Source organism: Hypoxylon trugodes, assembly GCF_022578975.1.
Source record: "Hypoxylon trugodes strain CBS 135444 unplaced genomic scaffold F4822scaffold_7, whole genome shotgun sequence".
Taxonomy (NCBI): Eukaryota; Fungi; Ascomycota; class Sordariomycetes; order Xylariales; family Hypoxylaceae; genus Hypoxylon; species Hypoxylon trugodes.
In genome coordinates, this window is record NW_026250022.1 from 372,935 (window position 1) to 394,803 (window position 21,869).

General features: G+C 46.8%; 10 protein-coding genes across 10 annotated transcripts; 6 read left to right on the forward strand and 4 right to left on the reverse strand.

The window, feature by feature from the left end:
- Nucleotides 1-46: 46 nt before the first annotated feature.
- On the forward strand, nucleotides 47-1,444 carry F4822DRAFT_431048 (aromatic compound dioxygenase; the record flags this gene model as incomplete). The annotated part of the gene is made up of 4 exons (XM_051461418.1): nucleotides 47-293; nucleotides 354-876; nucleotides 953-1,221; nucleotides 1,287-1,444. 4 exons carry the CDS (start codon nucleotides 47-49, stop codon nucleotides 1,442-1,444), a joined length of 1,197 nt encoding a protein of 398 aa, XP_051311948.1.
- Nucleotides 1,445-4,199: 2,755 nt separating this feature from the next.
- F4822DRAFT_444662 (C-type lectin protein) lies at nucleotides 4,200-7,776 on the forward strand (the record flags this gene model as incomplete). Its single annotated transcript, XM_051463278.1, has 13 exons — nucleotides 4,200-4,442; nucleotides 4,496-4,614; nucleotides 4,673-4,911; nucleotides 4,976-5,090; nucleotides 5,159-5,172; nucleotides 5,230-5,251; nucleotides 5,323-5,612; nucleotides 5,911-6,604; nucleotides 6,657-6,732; nucleotides 6,780-7,147; nucleotides 7,213-7,478; nucleotides 7,534-7,615; nucleotides 7,710-7,776. The coding sequence occupies 13 exons, from the start codon at nucleotides 4,200-4,202 to the stop codon at nucleotides 7,774-7,776; spliced, it is 2,595 nt and encodes an 864-aa protein (XP_051311949.1).
- Nucleotides 7,777-8,277: 501 nt separating this feature from the next.
- On the reverse strand, nucleotides 8,278-10,037 carry F4822DRAFT_409166 (nagb/rpia/CoA transferase-like protein). Its single transcript, XM_051458633.1, has 3 exons — nucleotides 9,795-10,037; nucleotides 8,830-9,709; nucleotides 8,278-8,771 (listed from the first exon to the last, which is right to left on the reverse strand). The coding sequence occupies exons 1-3, from the start codon at nucleotides 9,860-9,862 to the stop codon at nucleotides 8,682-8,684; spliced, it is 1,038 nt and encodes a 345-aa protein (XP_051311950.1). The 5' UTR covers nucleotides 9,863-10,037; the 3' UTR covers nucleotides 8,278-8,681.
- Nucleotides 10,038-10,398: 361 nt separating this feature from the next.
- Nucleotides 10,399-11,788, forward strand: F4822DRAFT_444663 (uncharacterized protein; the record flags this gene model as incomplete). Its single annotated transcript, XM_051463279.1, has 2 exons — nucleotides 10,399-10,948; nucleotides 10,994-11,788. Exons 1-2 carry the CDS (start codon nucleotides 10,769-10,771, stop codon nucleotides 11,786-11,788), a joined length of 975 nt encoding a protein of 324 aa, XP_051311951.1. The 5' UTR covers nucleotides 10,399-10,768.
- A 644-nt stretch (nucleotides 11,789-12,432) lies between these two features.
- Nucleotides 12,433-13,149, reverse strand: F4822DRAFT_431052 (uncharacterized protein; the record flags this gene model as incomplete). The annotated part of the gene is made up of 1 exon (XM_051461419.1): nucleotides 12,433-13,149. One exon carries the CDS (start codon nucleotides 13,147-13,149, stop codon nucleotides 12,433-12,435), a length of 717 nt encoding a protein of 238 aa, XP_051311952.1.
- Nucleotides 13,150-14,535: 1,386 nt separating this feature from the next.
- Nucleotides 14,536-16,463, forward strand: F4822DRAFT_409169 (Queuine tRNA-ribosyltransferase). The gene is made up of 3 exons (XM_051458634.1): nucleotides 14,536-15,106; nucleotides 15,216-15,466; nucleotides 15,542-16,463. Exons 1-3 carry the CDS (start codon nucleotides 15,041-15,043, stop codon nucleotides 16,455-16,457), a joined length of 1,233 nt encoding a protein of 410 aa, XP_051311953.1. The 5' UTR covers nucleotides 14,536-15,040; the 3' UTR covers nucleotides 16,458-16,463.
- Nucleotides 16,464-17,508: 1,045 nt separating this feature from the next.
- On the forward strand, nucleotides 17,509-18,027 carry F4822DRAFT_431054 (uncharacterized protein; the record flags this gene model as incomplete). Its single annotated transcript, XM_051461420.1, has 1 exon — nucleotides 17,509-18,027. The coding sequence occupies one exon, from the start codon at nucleotides 17,509-17,511 to the stop codon at nucleotides 18,025-18,027; it is 519 nt and encodes a 172-aa protein (XP_051311954.1).
- Nucleotides 18,028-18,343: 316 nt separating this feature from the next.
- Nucleotides 18,344-19,461, reverse strand: F4822DRAFT_409173 (uncharacterized protein). Its single transcript, XM_051458635.1, has one exon. It carries the CDS (start codon nucleotides 19,330-19,332, stop codon nucleotides 18,496-18,498), a length of 837 nt encoding a protein of 278 aa, XP_051311955.1. The 5' UTR covers nucleotides 19,333-19,461; the 3' UTR covers nucleotides 18,344-18,495.
- Nucleotides 19,462-19,559: 98 nt separating this feature from the next.
- F4822DRAFT_409174 (CSE2-domain-containing protein) lies at nucleotides 19,560-20,323 on the forward strand. Its single transcript, XM_051458636.1, has 3 exons — nucleotides 19,560-19,684; nucleotides 19,745-19,859; nucleotides 19,930-20,323. Exons 1-3 carry the CDS (start codon nucleotides 19,643-19,645, stop codon nucleotides 20,187-20,189), a joined length of 417 nt encoding a protein of 138 aa, XP_051311956.1. The 5' UTR covers nucleotides 19,560-19,642; the 3' UTR covers nucleotides 20,190-20,323.
- A 23-nt stretch (nucleotides 20,324-20,346) lies between these two features.
- On the reverse strand, nucleotides 20,347-21,821 carry F4822DRAFT_307629 (pyrimidine 5-nucleotidase). Its single transcript, XM_051455281.1, has 4 exons — nucleotides 21,269-21,821; nucleotides 21,187-21,215; nucleotides 20,669-21,130; nucleotides 20,347-20,617 (listed from the first exon to the last, which is right to left on the reverse strand). Exons 1-4 carry the CDS (start codon nucleotides 21,325-21,327, stop codon nucleotides 20,445-20,447), a joined length of 723 nt encoding a protein of 240 aa, XP_051311957.1. The 5' UTR covers nucleotides 21,328-21,821; the 3' UTR covers nucleotides 20,347-20,444.
- Nucleotides 21,822-21,869: the final 48 nt, after the last annotated feature.

Genomic DNA, 21,869 nt, shown 5'->3' on the forward strand with positions numbered 1-21,869 from the left:
GTTTCAAATAGTCAACTTCTTAACATATACTCCTCATCCGTTCATCATGGTCGCTTTCTCGAACTTAGCCCTCGCGGCCCTCGCGGGCTTTGCTGCCGCCCACCCTGGCGAGAAGCACGACCCGCAGCAGATGAAGCGTGAGCTCGTTGCGCGTGACTACGCTGCTCAAGTCGGAGCTCGATCCTTGGCTTCCTGCTCGAATTCAGCTTCTGCTCAAGCCTTGAAGTCGCGATCTATCAAGCGTCGTGCTAACGCTGTCAAGAACATCCGACAGAAGCGTGGTATCCAGGCTCGTGAGTGATTTACACAACACATTAGGTTAGGGGATGATGAAGACTGACAATTTCTTATAGCCGCCAGGAAGGATAAGCGCGCTCTCGAAGACCTGCAAGCCTGGGAGAAAGTCAACCATAACATGACGGGAACCTACGATTACAACATGTTCACCTCCCTTGAAGACGTCTTCAGCGGTAACACAAGCTGTATCTTGGCCCCCGAGATCACCGACGGCCCGTACTACGTCGTCGGCGAGAAGATGCGATCGAACGTCAAGGAGTCAAAGTGGTGCGATGGTGTCGACGTGTTCTTGGAGGTTCAGTACATCGATGTTAACACCTGCGACCCTATCCCCGCCGTCGCAGTCGATATCTGGAACTGCAATGCCACCGGAGTCTACAGTGGTATCTCGACTAGTGGAAACTACGCCGATGGCGGCTATAACTCTACTTACCTTCGTGGTATTCAATTGACGGATTCCGATGGTGTTGCCAGCTTTGAGACTATTTTCCCTGGTCACTATAGTGGGCGTGCTGTTCACACTCATCTGTTGGCTCACACCAATGCTAAGGTGATGCCCAACGGTACCATTTCCGTGTGGTAAGTTCCTAAATCATGATTTAAAATTTGCCATCCCGTCTCGGAGCTAGGACTAATGTTGGTGTCACACGCGCAGGAATGCACCGGTCAGCCACATCGGACAACTCTTCTGGCCCGAGGACCTACGCGCCGAAGTCGAGACGACTTACCCATACACGACCAACACAGTGGAATTAACCACCAACGACGAGGACATGTGGTCTGTCCTCCAAGCCGACGCATCGTTCGATCCCTTCCCACAATATGTATACCTCGGTGACAGCATCGAGGACGGTCTATTCGCTTGGATCCAGATCGGCATCAACGGCTCTGCTGACTACACCGAAGACGAGTACTATGGAATAGGTATGTTTACTCCATCTTAAGAATTTTCTTCGTCATGCTGCAGGAAACTGATTTATCAATTGCAGCTGCATACCTCGATGCTGAGGGCGGCCACTCCACTGGCTCGAGCGTCGGAGGTGGCACTCCTGGTGGCAATGGAACTGGTCCGGGAAATGGCACAGAGCCCAGTGGATTCCCCAGCGGTTCTTTCAGTGGCGCTCTTCCTTCTTCTACCAGCGCGTAAGGCGTTCAATACTTGGGTAGATAGGAGGCATTGGCCTCTGAACGTTTAGTTCTTAGGAGCCCACCACTCCTCCGGCAGTGGTGGTTTTATACCATAAAATCCATAGAATTCAAATACAGATGATCATAGTTAAAATGTCCGAATACCTATAAGAGTCAAACTCCAATAGTCTACTTCGCATTCCCTATCTATGGGTTAATACTTGACGATTATTCAGGGGCTAAGCAACACTGATGCCTACTTTGCACTCATCTTGTATTACCCAACCAAGGAGGAGGAATGATAACGAACACACCTAAACAATCGCATTTATAACTGCGTTTCTAGCCTATTATGGGCCTGAAAATACACATATTATTGGGTACTTCGTAGAATGAATATCTATAGGTATCTGAAATAAAAATATAAATTCTTTCTAGGACAAGCTGAGAAAAGTATATTCGACGATCGCGATCAACCGCATAGTCTACAAGAGTTATTACTCCATGATATGATTTCCCTGTGAGATGATCGCTCAATTGCTCCGTTCGATACCGGTTCTGTTGTACGACGTTCAACGCCATTCAGTTCATATGTATGTGTGTAAGTATACTAGCAAACATTGGAGCTCAAAGGTGTTGCTCAACAGTTTAACAGTTAGAAATATTATTACTAGACCAAATTGGGTTTATCATTGCTGTTCCGTTAACTTTCAAATTGATGACCGAGGATACCGCCGAAAAATAATTGAAATGTACCTAAGTAAAGTAGAATAGAGGGGGTAAAAAAAGAGAGAAAGAATTGCGGTAAGTGATAACGCCACAATTTAAAGTGAAGAATGAGACAAGAACGCCCCCTTTAATTTTCTATTCGACAAAGCTCCTTCCCGTCCCAGCTGCAAGCTGAGCAAGGCAGGCGGGCAGGAGGTACCTTGATACGCCTAAAGGTGTCACGAGAAACAGGTTCCCCACTGGTGACGTGCATCGGGGAGGTAACATCTAGGCACTCTGTGCTACCACTAAAAAAATACGTATATGCACCACTGAGTCCGATATAATCAATTCGAATGCCTGCAATCGATGCAGGACGCTGGGTTAGGCAATTACTAGGTAATTGACAATTTATATACCATGTGAGCCGTATCCCATGATCAATCGGCAAGGTGTTTATTAGTCCGCCTGTAAAAGATACTATAAGATATTTCATAATGCTATACTAAATACAAATAGGTAGGTTCTTTATGGCCAAGTATAGACCTGCATGTATAGTACAGTGTCTATATTCACAAGCTGTTGTGAGAGGCTCTTCTTGTAGTTGAGGGGTAAAGTGGGACCACGGCAAGGATCGTCAGGTCATAGGTGGTGACGTAAATAATTAGGGGGGGCATCGGTCCGGGGGGGTGTACCTCTACATTGATACCTATGGGAATAAGCTTATGGCTTACATATTGCTACAAGCTGCAACAGGATCCCATGTCCATTTACTCTTTTCTGCGTGCATAAGAGTATACCGTGTACACCATGTACTCAATACTCAGGTACTTAGACAACAACAATTAACATCAATGAGAGAGCTCTCAGCTCCCACGTTTCTACAAGGTAATAATGATCGGATGCGCGTCATCGGAAGCTTCAGAAGAAATCTATGAATTACATAAGTATATCTACTAAAGTATCCTGGTATATTTATGTTGCATCATATATTTATCTTCTCATTGGTTGAATGCCTAGAACGTGTCTTCGTCAGGAACCAACACGGGGGGAATACGGGGTGCCCTGGAGGTACTGGGTAAGGGGCGAAAGGCGTACATGTATGCAATGGACTTGTCACACGGCAGAGAAAAGGTACCTAGCTCCTACCTAGCCTGCCTAGCCCACCAAAAATAAGGCGATGCTATGCGTCGGGGCAAGGCAAGAGCAGGCAAGGGGTTGAGGGGTTCATGGGGGGTTACAAGCCAATACAAGGCAACTACTAGGGAGTTAGGAAGTCACTATTCAGCTTTTTAATGTATGATACGCAGTAAAGCGTGCAGAAGCGTGGCGGTTACACAGGGGACCCGACCACCTTAATTGCGGGGCCGGAACAGCCGTGGCTCATTTCCTCCCATTTCTTCGTGGCTTCTTGCCCCTTGATTTGTTCTTCCTCCTTCAACATCCCACTCTCATACTAAGAGTTTAGTCCCAACTTGCAGTAATTTATGACAGAACGTTTCTGAATTCTTTCTAATCTCTTGATCTTTCTAAACTTCGGAGGCCACTTAATTGGTAACCCGAACTACCGTACCTTGCTGCCGCGGATACACAAAAGCCCCGTATACCACCTTTTCCTAGCCCGTCCTTTTCCTCGGACCCTGTTTTTCCCAGGATGGCCACCGTGAGAAAACTGCAGCTTGCTGTCGAACCCCCTTAGGCCCGCGAACATGTACCTGGTGGCTTTGTCACTGGGGCCGACCGAATTTGGAATGGGGCAACCCTTTAGCCCCAATTGACATCACCATTATTATCCTGGTGCCCGGGTCAGCGAGTGAGAGACAGAGAAAGTGTGTGTGGTCTCACAGTTAGGTTTGTTAAGCTTCTCATCGCGCAATACGCTTCATACTAGGTATAAGTAGGTATATACTTTGTACTATAACTCCGGATTCTTAATCTTCGTGTCCATCCCAGTTAGATACCTAACGGTATATATCATCCACGATTTCCTCACCCCTGCCAAGCTGGCAGAATCTTAGCAAATACCCTTTTCTTGTGTATAGTAGGCATTTTTATCTTCAGCAGCCATGCCATCTGTTGTCGAATCGCCATATGAACCCCAGTTTCCCATCCCGCAAGCAAAATTGGAAAGGGGAGCTAGTAAAACTGCGGGACAATCACCCAACGTCGATATCATCGACATCCGGCAAGCTGCCGTTGAGATAAATCTCAAGGAAGAAATCCACAAACAACTCCGCCCTCAGGAAGGTCCACGGAAACTGCCGACCCTGTTAGTCTATGATGAGAAGGGCCTACAGTTGTTCGAAGAGGTTTGAGAGGAGGATAGTCTCTGTCAGTACACAATGCTGACCGATGTTTCCAGATTACTTATCTGGAAGAGTACTATTTGACAAACTATGAGATTCAAGTCCTACGGCGTTCGGCTGCTTCCATTGCTAAGGCAATCCCGTCTGGATCCCTGGTGCTCGAGTTGGGCAGCGGGTGAGTTATAGTACCATCTCTTGTAACTTAGGGACGATTGATTGACCGTCCCGGCTAGTAACTTAAGGAAGGTGTCTCTTCTACTTCAAGCCCTTGACGACGCCGGAAAAAGGATCGACTATTATGCTCTTGATTTGTCAAAAGATGAGTTGTCGAGGACTCTGGCTCAGGTTCCAAACTTCCGTCACGTCCAATGTCACGGACTATTGGGAACATACGATGATGGCCGTGAATGGTTAAAGAATCCGCAGATCTCTGACCGACGCAAGTGTGTCCTGTCCCTCGGGTCTAGTATTGGTACGAGCTCGAAGTATATGTAGATACCATATTCATATCGTTTGGAATTGACCAGCCTAAATAGGTAACTTCCACCGGGACGAGGCCGCCTCGTTCTTGAAAAGGTTCGCCGATGTTCTCCAGCCAGCGGATAGCTTCCTGATTGGATTGGATTCCTGCACAGATCCATCCAAGGTCTAGTAAGTAATGAAACACCCCGTTTCATCCTCTTCCAGAGCCATATCCGGCCACTAACACCCAATAATAGTCACGCATACAACGGTTAGTATTATCAAAATTTACATTGACTTCTACTGAACTCGGCATATCGCCTCTAAGACAGACACGGTATCACACACAGGTCAGTTAATAATGACGCCATGCATACGTCCTACATATATCGGCTGCTTATCTCTATGCTAACTGGTCAAGGTTCATCCTTAATGGACTCCTCCATGCAAATCAAATCCTCGGACATAAGGAATTCAACCTAGACGACTGGCAAGTTATCGGCGAATACGTCTACGATAACGAAGGAGGGCGCCACCAAGCCTTCTATTCCCCAATCCGTGATACTGTCGTACTGGGAGAAACCATCAAAGCTCAGGAGCGTGTCCAAGTCGAACAGAGCCTGAAATACTCGAAAGAAGGCTGCAGTAATTTGTGGAGATCGGCGGGCATGATCGAAGCTGACCGTTGGATGACCGCAGATGAAGATTACGGTGAGTGGTCCACGAATCTTTTGTCTAACCCCGAGATTATGGGGCCTGTCTCACTTGCCCGCCATCCTATTCCGCGACTGGGTCGGGGTAGGCCTACCTATCCAGGGGCATAGCATTACAGTATGCCGTTCACGTGAGGCCAGTCAGGAGACCTCGTCCGCCTTGATCGAGTTGTACCTGTACTATCCTTGCGTCTATCAATAGTGGCTTTAAATGCGGGGCGGCCCTAGTCTTCTTAGCTTCTCGAATAGTCCCCAGTCCAAGCTTGAGGTTACCTACCTAAGCTAACACTTCACAGGACTTCATCTTCTAACCAAGCCGAACATGTCTTTCAGTCCAAACCCTTCCGTCTACGTTCGTTCTCATATCCCCTCTCTGACTGACTTCGAGAGTCTATGGGCAACATGGGATATCGTCACGAGACGAATGCTTCCAAGCGAGGAGCTACTAGACAAGCCGATCAAGCTTCGGAATGTCTGCCTTTTCTACCTTGGTCACATTCCTACATTCCTTGACATCCAATTAACAAAGACTACCAAGAACCCCCCTACAGAACCAGCTTTCTACTCCTCCATCTTTGAGAGAGGGATAGACCCGGACGTTGACAATCCTGAGCATTGTCATAAGCATTCGGAAATTCCGGAAGAATGGCCTTCCGTCGAGGACGTAATAGAATACCAGGGACGTGTGAGGAACAGGCTAAAAAGCATCTACTCCATAGGTTTGGACAACGTCCCTAGAAATATCGGAAGAGCCATCTGGGTTGGCTTCGAACATGAAATCATGCACCTAGAGACTTTGCTATATATGATGTTGCAAAGTGATAAGACTCTTCCACCACCCCATACCAAGCGCCCAAATTTTGAAGCCCTAGCTCAAGGGGCGTATGCTGCAAGGGTTGAAAATGAATGGTTCAACATACCTGAGCAGGAGATCACAATAGGTCTCGACGACCCAGAAGATGTGTTAGACTCCACTAAACACTTTGGATGGTTCGTCACATCAGTTCACCTTGATTCATCGAATTTACTAACCAGACTGTAGGGATAACGAAAAACCGCCTAGGCGCGTACAGGTTCATGGCTTCCAGGCTAAGGGGAGGCCTATCACGAACGAGGAGGTAAGATTAACCACTACCCGAGTCAGAATAGCTCTAATTACTTTTAGTACGCGTTATATATGTACAATACGAAGACAACAACACCACCTGCTTCTTGGGCTGAGCAACCTAATCATACTAATAGCTCAAATGGCCAAACGAATGGTGGCTCCGGAGAAGTAGACGACAAACAAGCTATTCCACCAGCATTCCTAGAAGGCAAGGCTGTGCGTACCGTCTACGGATTGGTGCCGCTGAAACATGCGCTTGATTGGCCAGTATTCGCTTCTTATGATGAACTTTCTGGGTGTGCTGCTTGGCTAGGTGGCCGGATTCCCACGTTCGAAGAAGCTCGGAGTATCTACTCATACGTTGACAACCAGAAGAGAAAGGAAGTAGAGCGAAAGTTAGGCAAAACCGTTCCAGCAGTCAACGCGTAAGTTTTCCCGCGACAAAAAAAAATAGAGTAAAATGCCCTAGCTTACCTCAGAGAACATATAGTCACCTAGTTAACGATGGCGTTGAGGAAACCCCACCGTTAGAACCCCCACGTGACGTCAATGGCGGTTCGTCTGGAAACGACGAGTTATTCATTGACCTCACCGATGCCAATGTCGGTTTCCGTCATTGGCACCCTGTTGCCGTGACTTCTCACGGCAACCGCCTAGCCGGCCAGGCCGAGATGGGAGGCGTGTGGGAATGGACCAGCTCCCCGCTTAGACCGCATGAAGGTTTCCAGCCCATGGCCTTGTACCCGGCATACACCGGTATGATACCTTATTAATTATTATCTGGATAGTTTACTAATACTGTGCACTTTAGTCGACTTCTTCGATGAAAAGCACAATATTGTCCTCGGTGGTTCCTGGTCCACTCACCCCCGTATTGCGGGAAGGAAGACTTTGTGAGTTACAACTGCTCCTATTTTCTTCCGCGAATACTATTCCTATGCGCGGCGCCTCGCATAATACCACATTTTCTAACGAACGTATTTATAGCGTCAATTGGTATCAACGAAACTACCTATACGCCTGGGTCGGCGCGAGGCTCGTTCGCGATCTATAGGTGTTGAAGAGACGGACTAATTCATTAACTCGCCAAATGATCATAAACGCCAACGGGCTTCTTTCAATCACCGCCAATAATATAAGATCGTGGTTCCCGCTACGAAACACAGGAATTTAATACATAACACCCCAAGATTCAATCTCGGTTCCCAACAACTGAATTGTCTCGATTAACACGCGCAGCGGGGTTTTGCGGCTGCGGCCAGGGCGAATTCAACTTTAGCCTGGTCGCACGCAATTAATATCTGTGTCTACCTAGTCTAATTCCTCTCATTTTAGGAACGCAACATGAACGAAAATTTGTCCCTTGGCGTGTTCGGAATATGAGTGGCTATCTGCAGATTTTCTCATACATAATCTGTCATATTATGGCTGCATGTTCGTCTCATTGTATTAATCGGCTGGTGGTATATTCAGAATGGCAAAAGCTATTGATTCACTCTCTAAAAGTTACACCATTTTTCATGATGAGATTAAATGTTACAATTTTTATTATTATGTTCATTTTTCTCTTCCCTTCGTGTGAAAGGGAGACATTTTTGCTGTGACTTGTGTAGCTAGAGCTAGCTGCTTATTGCTATACTACCCGAGCGCCTAGGGACCCTCGTTATAGTTGGTGTAGCATGAATATGTTTCAATGCCATAGATGCAACTGAACATCCTCAAACGAAGCATGCGCCAGGGGATCCTATGGCATCGAGTTCATCGACTTTGTATACCATTGGTAGCAGTCAGTAGGTAACAAAGCCAATTCAGCAACACCCTTAACCGTATTTGCTCGTGCAATCAACCGTAACGAGAGTCGCGCCAAGTTCTGTATAATATGTACAGGCTCTCATGGCGCGAACGGCCAAAGTGGTACCGGGTTCATTGAAGATTTGTCGCCTGGGTAATGTATGAAACTCAGTACATCAGATCTATAATCTGCTTAGCCACATCCGTTGGTGTGAGGACGCCGTTATCCGAAAGGAAGGATGAAATATATTCCGGTGGCTGCATCACATTATTAGCAATTGGAGCATGTTATGAATAAGAAGACTCTTAAACATACCGTATAGTCCACCGGATCCTCAATGGGATGTTTTGGACGATCATTCTTTATCTCTTCCTCATGAGGCTTTTTCGCGTGGAAATCAAACATATCTTGCTCAAAGCCAAGATCAAATTGATCTAGAGGGAACGTCTTGCCGAACTTATGTTGCTCCGCAGCAACGAAGAAATCCTTATTTCGCGCCCTAGCAAGTAGTGCCAATTGATACGTCCCCATTCTCGAAATGATTCCGCCGTTTGCCGTCACCGCCTCAGCACCGACTAGTATAATATCGGCCTTCGCCATCGAATACGCAGCCGCAGACTCAGGTATCGTAGCAACCGGCACCCCCTTCGCACGCAGCGCCGCAACCACACGCAGACTCTCGGTCCGTCTCGCCTCATTCACAACATGAATGACCTTAAACCTACGTTTCGCATCGCTATGAATCGCCTCCGCGGCCCTACCCAGCAGCGTTCCCACAACACGCGATCCGCCATGCGTAAGTATGGTGCAATTATCCCTAACATACTCCCTCCCAATCCGCGCAATCTGCTCTCTTGCCTGTTTCGCACGACTCGCAAATAAGCGCCCGTTGCGCATTAAATGCTGCCGTACGACCTCGAAGTTTTCGTGACTGCTAGTCTCTTTCCCGTCGGGGCCTGGCTGCTTAAGCGACAGGACTAAATACTGTTGGAAGAGATCGGTGCCGTGGGTTAGGGCGATTGGGTTGCGTACTGCTTTGCGCAGGGCCTCCGATTGCGCCTTGATGAGGTCCATAGTCTCGAACACGGTTTTGGCGGAGGTTTGGCTTAAGGCTTCGATTAGGGCTTCGATTGCTGCGACGGGCATGGTGAGTTCGGGGTCGTCGGATAGGAGTTTGTTGTAGGTGCTGACGATGCTGTGGGTAGGGGTTTGGGGTTAGTCATTGTTGTTCTGATATTTATTGGTAAACAATGTAAAAGTAAACAGAAGTAATGGCATACTCGAAGGACTCAAGGTCCGGGTTGCTGCGAACGGGCAGCTCCCGCTGGTTTTGGGCGATGGTCGCCATCGCTGCGGTATCGTAGTTGAGTTTCTCTATTGCGAAAGATTGGATTGGCTTGAGAAGGAATGAACAACCAGAAGTAACGCGTTTATACCAGGTAGATAAATAGGAGGTCCAATTTATGGATTAAATGAACAACAAAGTTATGACGGCTTGAACTTTTCGCAGAGCTACGTGTGAGTCAAATCGCGGGGCACGTCACCACGATAGTTCGATAAACTTTATCTAGGGTGCGGCTAATCGCATGGGTGTGGTTGTATCCACTTTTACCCTGGCAGATAAGGGTCCCTAAAGAGATCTAGATTCCAGGCCTATGATTTCTACCTTTTACATCGTCATTATCTCAATGGATGACTTTATTCTTAATAGTACTTCCCATAAGTTTAACCTTAAGCAAAAAATTAGGCTAGACTTACTTGATTCCCCCAGTGGCATCTTTCGTGCCATCTCAGCATTAATCAACCCTCAAATGAAGTTGCCTTCCAACACCTACGATATGAACATTTCTGTGGCATCGTATATATAGCTCTAGGTGCTACCACACCGATGAACAATAATATTATTTACCGAATACTATAAGATAGGTAAAATCACAGTCTGAACTCATAAAATCCAAGGTAGTTTGTATCGTTGAATGGTTGTTCTTTCCTCTCGTGGCAGCTAAAACAGAGCAAGAAACGGAAAGAGTGTATACCTCTACCGAGTACTCTATCGACATGTAAAAGCAAAACCACTCCAACCAGATACTTTACCTTTTTAGATTTCTTCAATTTTCACCATCTTTATACCATGCATTCTTTCAAGGCGCAGCGAATGTCTAGTTCTTTGAGCATATACAGGTCCAACTCTCGCTTATAATCTAACATTCATTAATATCTTACCTTTACTACGAATAGATCACTTACTTTCACAATGGTCAAAATACAAATCGTATCCGACCTTCACCTAGAAATGGACTGGGGCTACGACACCTACAGCATTCCCCCACAAGCACCAATCCTCGCTCTCCTCGGCGACATCGGCAGCCTAATCCCTCCTCACAGGCAGAAATACATCAACTTCATCGAGCGCCACCTCGCAAAATTCCAAATCGTAATCCTCGTCCTCGGCATACAAGAAGCCAACGGACTCTCCTAGGCCGACGTCCGAACCTGTCTATGCCAATACGAGTACCAAACACTCATGCGAGCCAAAGAACGAGACTCAACTCTCGGGCGCTTCATGCTTCTCGACAGCGACCGACTCGACATCCCCGGTGAAAACGTGACACTCCTAGGTACTACGCTCTTCACCACCGCGCCTCCGGACCATCGATTTGATATTTTCGACTACTACTACGACACCATCGTCGACATCGAGAATTGGGACGGACACCAGCACATCGCAGCCCACCACGACGCGGTAAAATGGCTCTCGGACACCGTCGCAGAGATCCGAGTCGAGGACCCGGAGCGCGTGGTTGCGATTCTAACGCACCATTCCCCCTCGCAGCGATTTCGTGCTTTGGGGTACCTCGCAGGCGAGGATCAGGATGGGATTACGCTACGGTGGAGCAGCGATATGTCGGTACATCCCGTGTGGTATATGGACAATATCAAGCTCTGGGCTTTCGGGTGCACGGGGTATAATTGTGATTACGTAGATGAAGCGACGAAGACGCGTATATATTCCAACCAGCGGGGACGCTTCCGCGAATGTAGCGATTTTGGGTTGTGGAAGGTTGTTGATGTTGCTCCGATGAATCCTAGGCCCCCACTCGAGGAGTTGAAAAGGACGATTGAGAGGGATAGGGCTGAGGATGGAGATGATGAGGATTCGTCTGATATTGATGATTTGCTGGACCCTATGGAAGAGGATACACCGGAAGAAGATGCGGAAGAGGAAGAGGAAGAAGAAAGAGGACGCAGCAGAACAAGACGAGGATGGAGGTGATGAAGTAGAGGGCTCAGATCTTTCAAATTAGCGACTCGGTTTTTTTACATTGGCATTCTGGAAGTTTAGCGACAGTAATGTCTAAGGCTGTTAGGCGTTAAAGTATTGATAGGCACTTCCTATCATTGGTTTGAAAAAAGTGGTAAACAATCCAGCTAATAATAGCTTAGCGACGCATAGGTTTAGAAATGGAAATAGAACAGTATTAACACCATTCTTGGAGCAAAATTTGCATTGAAAAATAGGTAGGGGGCTGAGTTATGGTGGGTGTTGGGATTTTGTCAGACGATCACATTCCTTTCTGGTTGGGAAGGGGTTGTTACATAGGTACTTGTATCCCGATAATAAAAATTTGGTCCGACGGTACAAGATCAATATAGTTTCATGCTGAGACTACGGGTAACTATAGCCGTAAGGATTGATGATGATATTTTAGTCCTTATTACTCACATACTCATTAATTTCATTCAGCAGTTAAGTAGGTAGTTAGCAATAACGAGTAAAGTTCATAAAATTTGCATTATTCGTTGACTTGTGGTATCTTTCGCTGTAGAATAGAGCAAAACCTACGGAGACGTTTTCTTCGTTGCAGGTCATTATAGAGCTTAGTATGAAGTACAACTAGAGATAGCCATCTCCGGCTTCTAATGTGATGATATGACTTTCGACTTGAGTACAAGCGGCGGTAGGAGGGGTTGCTCGAAGAATTCTTCTTTCGTTTCGTCGATCGTGTAATTAGTGCCGACCTCGTAGAAGAACGATTCCTTGACGTCGGATAGTAGACGACAAAGTGCCATTATGTCGCCTGTCGGATCGACTAACCCTATGTCTTCATGATCTTCGTGGATGTGATGAGGGTGGTGAATATCGTAAGTGTCGTGTTCCGCCGAGGTGTCACCGTCTAATACCAAGTAGACCTCCTTCGCTTTTGGAAAACTATGCATTAGGGCGTATTTGTTGTAGGTTTCCCATGGTCGTCTAATATCAGGCCTAACGTAGTCGATTGCGAGGTTGACAATATCATCAGTGCCCGGGACAAGTTCCGTAAATGATCGTAAGGCATCATCATAGCCCATGAAGGGAGGACGGGGTAGGTAAAGAGTATCTAGTTCATGGCAGAAGTATATCCTTGGTTCGTGGGACTGGGTACCAAAGGATGGCTTGTATATCCTCAAGGCTTCAAATCGTGACTCTCGGCAAACATGAAGGACGGCTGGAGGGGCTGTCAACGTTGTACATCGGTCTTCTTGATTGTCATATGAGACTTCGACGACTCTTGGATGGCAGGTGTGTCGCCATATGTGAAGCCTCAACTCGGTAGGCAACAAAGAGAAAAGAGTGAAAGAAGTATAGTCCTCCATGGCCAATGGTCTTACACGAGAAGGGAAGAGTGGACCGAGGGCGAGACAGTCGCAAGTTAAATCAAAGGAAGACCACGAGAACATAAGAAGTGAAGTTGGAAAATCGTGAAAGGCTGACTCAGGCATGTATGTATGAAGAACAAAGGCCAAGCCTACGAGGAAGAAATCCCCGTCTTTCATCTAAAGGGAGAGCCCACACTGTCCACACTTGGTCCATACTAAATCACTAAAAAGGAACTACGTATAGTGAAGAGGGATGGTCCCTGTTTGTGTTGCCCTGTGATGCATTTCCCGTACTGGCCATGACTCTGGATTGGGTAACAAGGTCTTGTACCACGAAAACGCCAAGGAAGAAGATCGTCCGGGCACATCTGCGAGACGAGTCGCCAAGATGATGATCGATAATTTTCCTATCAGCCAGGCCCAGGCCGTTACACGAACCCGACACAAATCAGAAGTGACTAGTTGGTCCGGCGGATAGGCCAAGTGAGGCAGCTCACTTAAGCTCCATCAACGTGGTAATGCGTAATGAATTAAAAACAGCGAATGTACCTGGGGGTTTCCCGGGATGACGCGAGAAGTATAAGCGATTATGGTATATTTGCCGAGATGCAAAGGCGACGTAGAAGATTATAGCCGCCCGTGAACTTCCTAGTGGCAAGTAGTGGCAGAAGCAAAAGTTGGAGAGACCACAAGCATTGACGACGCCTAATAAGTGATAATAATTTGACTGATGTACTGTATGAATTTGTTGTATGTGGTACATACACACATGTACGTATAATGAATGAATGTTTGTATGTTGTACCTATTAGCATGTGTTAGGTTAATGAAAATCTTATAATGAAACGTGAATAAGAAAGGAACAAAAGAAAAAAAAAATCATAAGAAAAAAAAGGCCAGAACCATCTTATTCGTATCGTAGCGTCTCATTCGACAAAGAAAGAAAGGGCGGGTGGACTGGTCTCGAGTCCCCTTTCCCAGCAATGTAAGGAAATCGTATGATTTTGGCGGATTTTCGAGGAAGGAGGCAGACAAAAAATTGCTTCCCCATGTCCCAAAAGGTTGAACAGGTAGAATAGGTTGAATTGATAGAGCCGCGTCGTTGGTACTTTACGCCCGAACGTTCCCGAATTCGGAACGGCTTACAGGGCCTGTCAGGCCACAAACCCACTATTTTTTTACTCCGTGATGGGGGCGCAAGGCTTCTGGAAAGGGCTGAGCGGGCGCTAACTACAGTACATCCTTACTAAGTACTAAGGTATGTGGTCTTGTCTTATTACATGTATTTTTGGTTTGCCTGCCGACATTTGAGGAAATGAAATCATTACGGCCTAACTGCCTAACAATTTCTTTTTTTTCTACCTTTCTTTTTTTAATGATCATATGAAAATTCCACCTATCAAATGACTTAAAAATTCTATATAATACAATCTCAATATTCATAATGCTATATGACAAGAAAAGGCTTGGTAATAAAATTTTATGAGATGCGATAGGTTAGCCACACGAATAAACGGACCACTCTTAGTTGTGAAGTCCAGCCCAAGCCCACCTAAAATTAAGCAGCTCTTCGAATAAGCGGACAAGGTTGAAAATGGAACACAATTTACGAGTGAAAAATTCCTTCCTCAAGCAACTCGTCAAACTTAATTAACTTCCTTATGCAGCCTCATGCACATATCACCCCAGTTTCCTTTTTATGACTCCACTTACTAAAAACATCGTGGAAGTCAGGGACGATTGATGAACATTTGATACACCTCGGTACCTACCTTCTTACTAACCCCTATGACGTAGCAATTCTACCAGTAATTGCATGTGAGTGAACAGGGTCAATCCAATTTCGATACATACATACGAATCGATCCTTGTCCGTTTGTTTAGAAGAATGGCTTCCGTAATAGCCTCTTCATCTTCACCTGCTCTCACTTTTGATCTCATCGCAAGGTGTTCCGTAAGTTCGCATAGAATTTCCCCCTCATCTCACCCCATCACACAAAAAAGTCTTACCCGTTGTAATCAAAAATCCCAAAGGATTTTAGTCTAACAATCAGTCATCTCAGACTACACGAGCACGTGCTTCTACCCTAACCCTTCCTCATGGACCGGTTCAGCTTCCGATGTTCATGCCCGTGGCGACACAAGCCTCATTAAAAGGTTTGACGCCAGAACAATTGGAAGAGACAGGATGTCGGTTGTGTTTAAATAACACCTATCATCTGGGCTTAAAGCCTAGGCAGGAGGTTCTTGCTGCGATTGGAGGGGCGCATAAGTTACAAGGATGGAACTATAACCTACTTACGGATAGCGGAGGGTATGAAGCATCCCAGTAGTTATGATGATTCAATAGGCTATGTCGGAATGTGAACGACTGACTTACTTTGAGTAGCTTCCAAATGGTTAGCCTGCTTAAGCTTGCCAATATCACGGAAGAGGGTGTCAGGTTTTTAAGCCCCCACGATGGCACTCCGATGCTTCTCACACCGGAGCATTCCATATCACTACAAAATACTATCGGCAGTGACATCATGATGCAGCTAGACGATGTATTGGTCACAACTTCGCCAGACTACGTACGAATGCGAGAGGCCATGGAGCGCAGTGTTCGGTGGCTGGACCGGTGTATTGTGGCGCACAAAAACCCCACCACCCAGAACCTTTTCTGCATTATCCAAGGCGGGCTGGACCTCGACATGCGTCAGGAGTGCTGCAGGGAAATGGTCGCTCGAGATACTCCGGGTATCGCTATCGGTGGGCTCAGTGGCGGTGAAGCAAAGGAGGACTACTGTCGCGTAGTAGTGACTTGCACTGAACTTCTACCAGAGCTAAAGCCACGTTATGTGATGGGAATTGGCTATCCTGAGGACCTGGTCGTTAGTGTAGCTCTCGGAGCCGACATGTTCGACTGTGTGTGGCCGACACGCACAGCCCGGTTTGGAAATGCGATTACGAAACATGGCGTTCTAAACCTCCGCAACGCGAAATATGCCAATGATTTCGGGCCTATAGAAGAGGGTTGCGGGTGCATGTGCTGTCGCAGAGATGGTATGTGTATTACTCGTGCCTTCGTTCATCACAACACAGCTAAGGAGACCGTCGCTGCGCATCTCCTTACTATGCATAATGTGTGGTACCAACTCGACCTGATGAGAGGGGTTAGGGCTGCGATTATCGAGGATAAGTATCCCGCGTTTTTGCGACGATTCTTCGCAAATCTGTATTCAGATAAAGATAAATACCCGAAGTGGGCGGTAGATGCCCTGCGAGGAGTAGGCGTAGATCTATATAGTGAAGATACAGATTGAACCATCCCCCGATTGAGTCACTTAGAGCTGTGGTGTATCCTCAGACACGCTTCGCAACAGATATAACTCGTTCCTCTTTTTTTCAGGTTTACGGCCAATATAAAAGCTCACCCAGTAGATCTAGATCTACAGATCAGCTAGGCAAATCGCATACCATTAACCATAATTCCCTTGTTCAGTCGTATAACGAGATTCAATAATAAGCAATTGATCTCACTTTGTCATTTCATTAGTAAACCTAGCAGCCACGATAAAAATAAGGTTCATTATACAAAATATGAAAAGTTCTTAGTTTTTACTTAAATTATATGCTTAGTATTTTCAAAACAAAACGATCCAAGACATTAAGTCTAGGCTTCACCCAAGCTTCGGTTATCGTGCATCTGCTTTATCATGGTTCAGGGTCCATTTTCAGGATGTTCTAGAACCCCTGATCGACAATGAATACCACCTCGCAAGCTCGGTCAACTACCACCCGTATATATAGATTTCAAACAGCTTGGTAGGAACAAAGGAAGAGGCACTGAAGTTTCGATACTATTTTGAGTGAGAAACAATGATCAATCCGTATGGGTCAATGCGGACCACGGCTCGCCATCCTAGGACTTTGATCTGACTTTGCGGGGAAGTGGAGCACCATGGGCCCCCACACTCGCACTTTACGCACCTTAGAGGTTAAGGTTCCCGGCTCTCCGTCTTGAATCGGGATCCAGGAGCGACAAACTTGCATAATTTTATAACTTAATACGTCAGCTTAGACCTTAAATCCTAGATCCTGCTCGGCTTGCCGTAAGGCAATCGACAATTGCGACCCTTGATCTTTCTTTTCCCGCAGATCCTGTTCTCCTTCCTTTCATCTTAATTATTTAATATCGAGGTTGCCATATATAATTCTCTTCGTCATCATTGCGCGATAATTCCAGCGCATACATACATACATACATTTCGCAGTCCATCCTCGATAACCGGGGGAGCCTTACCTTACACATATTTAATTCCACCCCTCACGCCAAAAACAGAAAGCCAACAGCGGCAACCCGCATCAAACACAATGGCCACCCAAGCAATGTCAGACCTGTCTCTCGACACCCGAGACACGCGCGCGAAAATAAAATCCAAAGCCAAGAAACCCGCCCCAGTAGCCGATTCCTGGGAAGACGAAGACGTAGACGAAGAAGAGCCCTCGTCCAAGGAACCCGATATCGTACTCCCCCCCTCATCTCCATCCGTTGAGAAGAACGGTCTTAAAGTCGACGGTTCGGGATTCAACGCTCCGCCGCCGACGCCGATTTCTCCGTCGGTTTCGTCGACTTCGACGCCGCCTTGGCAGGGCCCGATTTCGCCGATTAGTGAGGAGGGTGGACGGAGGCCGGAGAAGACGGATGCGGTGGCTAGACGGATGATTGCTAGTGCGTTGGGTGTGCGTGCTCCGCGACCTACGGAGGAGCAGCGTGCGTATGATCGTGCGGTTAGGGAGAAGGAGCGGAAGAGGCGTGAGGAGGAGAAAGAGGCTGAGAAGCGGAGGAAGGAGGAAGCGGAACGAGCTAAGGCTGCTATTTGGGAAGATTGATTCGGATCCAGATGCAAAAACCGGTCCTCTATGAGGGGATTCTTCGCGGATACCTGGATGCTTCCAGGGTTACATACTTTACTATACCATAGCAATGCTTGAAATGGTATGGAACGGATGGTCAGGCGGCTTTTGTGCTTCATTTTCGAGAGCAGGTCTGGGTTAGGGACCATGGCAATGCTATCGGATAGCTTGCGACGAGTGGAAATCGGGTAGTTAGGACATATCTCGTATTTCGCAGTTTACATTTATACCGGAGGACGGTTTATATATACATATAGTCTACGATCCTTAGGGTTACCAAAGCTATTAACCGTGTGGAATTCGTGATGACATGTGCATTTGTTGTGGCAATCTGGATGTTACCATGATGCATAATCTTGGGTATCTAACTTCAATGCACGCTGAGCATTCCATAAGCCTCCTCATATTCCGGTCATATAATTTGCAGCTTCAAATCAACCACAACTAAGCTTCACCCGACTCGCCTATAGGTCGTTGGTAAGGCACATACGGCCTCCCCTTCCAAGTCAACGTCAGCCTTTTCTCCTCGCCTCCCTCTTCTTTCCCCTCCCCATTGCCCTCTTTCCGAACAAACTGCACCCCAACACCAACACCCTCAAGCCCCTCCTCTTCCACCTGCGGATTCCACAACATCTGCTCCAGCCGGCCCTCCGGCGAGCAACACACATACCCTAACGGCCTCCTACTCCCTCCTAGCGCATCACGCACGCCCTTAGTCGCGGGTCGCGGAGCAACGAGTAGCGCTAGAAGACCCGGTCCGCGACGGAAACCGGGAGGTCCGCCTGCAAAGGCGCCTTCGAGCTCGCGGACGTGGTGCGGTCCGATTTTGGTCGTGCTGAGGGTCGTGCTCAGTTTGCATTGGATTAGGATGCGTAGGGCCGTCGTGGGGGTTGTCTCTGTAGAGGGAGAGGGCGTGGTGTTAGAGGGGGAAGAAGGGGATGATGCGGCGGGGATATGCCATAACCCCATCAAATCGATCCCCCGGTCGGATTTCCCGCCTATCCGACGTAACTCGAAACCGAGGGTGGTAAGAGCGTTGGCTACGGTGTACTCATACCGCGTGCCGATGTACGTCTTGGATTTCTGGTCTAGGCCGGTGCGCTCTGCGTATGCGGCGTAGGATGCGAGATCATGGTGTTCGCTATGATTAGGAGCTTCGGGGTAGATTATGGGGCGTTTTGGGGTTGTGCTGTAGTGGACATGATGGTGTTTATTATGTCTATGATTGAGATGTCTGAGCAGTCGGCGCCGTGCTGGGCGGTGGGTTAGGATAGACTTCATTCCATTCCTAACTGATTAAATTGAATAGAGATGGGTAATTTCAATGTTTATTTGTTTAGTTACGCTGGGAACTGAAAGTTTATGAAGGTACCTGCTGAGCTCTTGCTTCATGTCGTGCGACTTCAGCACATAATTGTCTTATCGATAAGACGCTGCATGCATCCGACGGGAGGGTGTTCATAAATCAGCCCCACCACCAGCACCCTGACACCTTGCCCAGCTATTCAATTCAGTGAATGCGCTCTTAGCTCTATCCCGTCCAGATTCATCATAAACCACCACATTTTACCAAGCTCATGGGCGCGCAGTCATGGGGGATAGGCTCACCCAACTGCAAGACGCTGTTGATCAGGTTGGTTCCTATGCTATACCAAGCTTCTTTCTCTGCGACAACTAATATTAGATGGTCTAGCTAGCACAACAATTCGTCGCATGCATCCACTACATCAATCGACATCACAACCTCGAGACCCTCGGCCCTGGAGACCAAATCAGAGATGTAAAGCAAGAGCCAGACCAGCAAGAGGGTATGCTATTAGATATACAATAGACATTTTCTTCGGATTATGCTTGCTGACAGGTGATTGTGGGAATTAGTTGACCCTCACACTGAAGATGTCTTCAAAGCGTCGCAAGTCGAACTCGCCCAAGATCTCATCACGAAAGAACAGCAGATCGAGCTACTAATCTCCATATTGCCCGGTCTCGACAACAGCGAACAGGACCAAGAGCGAAATATCAAGGAGTTAGAAGAAGAGCTCAAGGCGGCCGAAGCACAACGACAGGAGGCTATTAAGGAGAAAGAAGATACCATGAAAAAGCTGGACGCGGTTATCCGCAGCATTAGACGCCCTTGATGATTTAGCGAGGAAAATGGAAGTGGGATATTGATACCCTGGTGAGGCGTTATGGACATCAACACGTTTCTCTAAATGCGCTTTCGGCAAAACTAAAATAATGTTGACTTTGGTAATAGATTCTAGACTATAATTGTGGTCTTCTTCTATAATGTTGTGTATGCACGAGTGTCTCTTCCGGCAACGTACCCCCAAAACGCCCCAGCCATGCTCCGAATGCGATGCCGAATTCTATATATCATGCTACTGGTCTGTCTATGATGGATTTGATGACTTGAAGAATTGCGGAAATACGTTTCGCAGCTCCTCCAGATGCCTAATCTGGTATTGAGATGCAGGTGTTTCCGGGACTGGTAGGCCCTCCTCTACGATGTGAACCGACGTCCAGCCAAGGTTCTTTGCGCCGACTATGTTGCCGTATGAGTCGTCTAGATGCAAGTTAGCTACTGCTACAATAGCTTATGTGAGAATGTACCTACCAACAAAATAACAATCTTCAGATCGCTCTACTCCGGCCTCCTTCATCGCTTTAGCAAACATGTCCTTGTGGGGTTTGCAAATGATTGGGATTTCCGAATAATCGCAGTATGTAAGGCCCTCGAACAAGTCGTCGATGCCTAACAATCTGACAACCCTTCGACCATGCGTGACATATGCATTGGTTAAAAGCCATAACTTCACTTTTGAGGCATCGATGTCCTCGAGGAGTTTTCGTAGTTGCGGGTTTGGCTTAATGATTCCTTCTAGGGGTAAGGCGTCATCGACCTTGGCGTTATAATCTAGGGGGTCAATCTGGTGGTGTCGCACTAGCCCCTCAATTGCTAGACCGTAGTTCTTGTAGTATTGGTTATGTAGTTTGATGGCTTCTTCTTCTGGTAGGCCGAGATGTGTCGCAAAGTATCTGTCTATTAAATCTGCCATTAAGTCGTGTACTTTGGCGCCTATACTGGTTGTTAGCATGAAGGGTTCTATTCCTGCGGGGGTTATTAAGACGTACTCCTCGGGTAGAGGCAATTGTCTATGTCGCTATTCGAATTATTAGCACCAATACTCTCATTTACATCAAAACGCCAACTTACAAGAATAAGACAGGCCTGGATGTTGTTGCCCCATTAGGCTCTGTAGTTTGTGATCCCATTGCTTGACGTATGCGTGTAATACGTTATATAAGAGTGGAATTCGTAAAGAGAGATATAAGCCTTGTAGAAATTGGGAAGAATGCGGTGGTTATATGCTCTTTACACCGAATTATGTCCGTATGGAAGTCTCACTACTGAGTAATGTTGGAAGGGCTCGTCAGGAGTTTAAGAGTATGATGGCTGAGTGAATAACGGTCCGTTTAAGCGGTTGACGCGGATGGAGAAGGAATTGAATTGAGAATTGGGAACGTGGTAAAATAGTCTAGTTTGAGTCGTCAAGAAACACTTATAATTACAACCGTGATCCTTGATTACTATGAGACTTAAAAGACTCAGGATGTCGTGATTATATATACTTATTGTCCCTGAAGAATATAGTTCTTCTGAGTAACTATTTATACTAATGCCTCGGGGTTTGATGTCCCCTTTGAATTTCGTAGCTGTTTTTTTGAGTCACCGGCGACTCCAAGCATTTAACTTAGTTTGAATTCGGCGAGGAAATGATGAAGTAATCGGGAATGCGATCCATTCACTTAGTCAT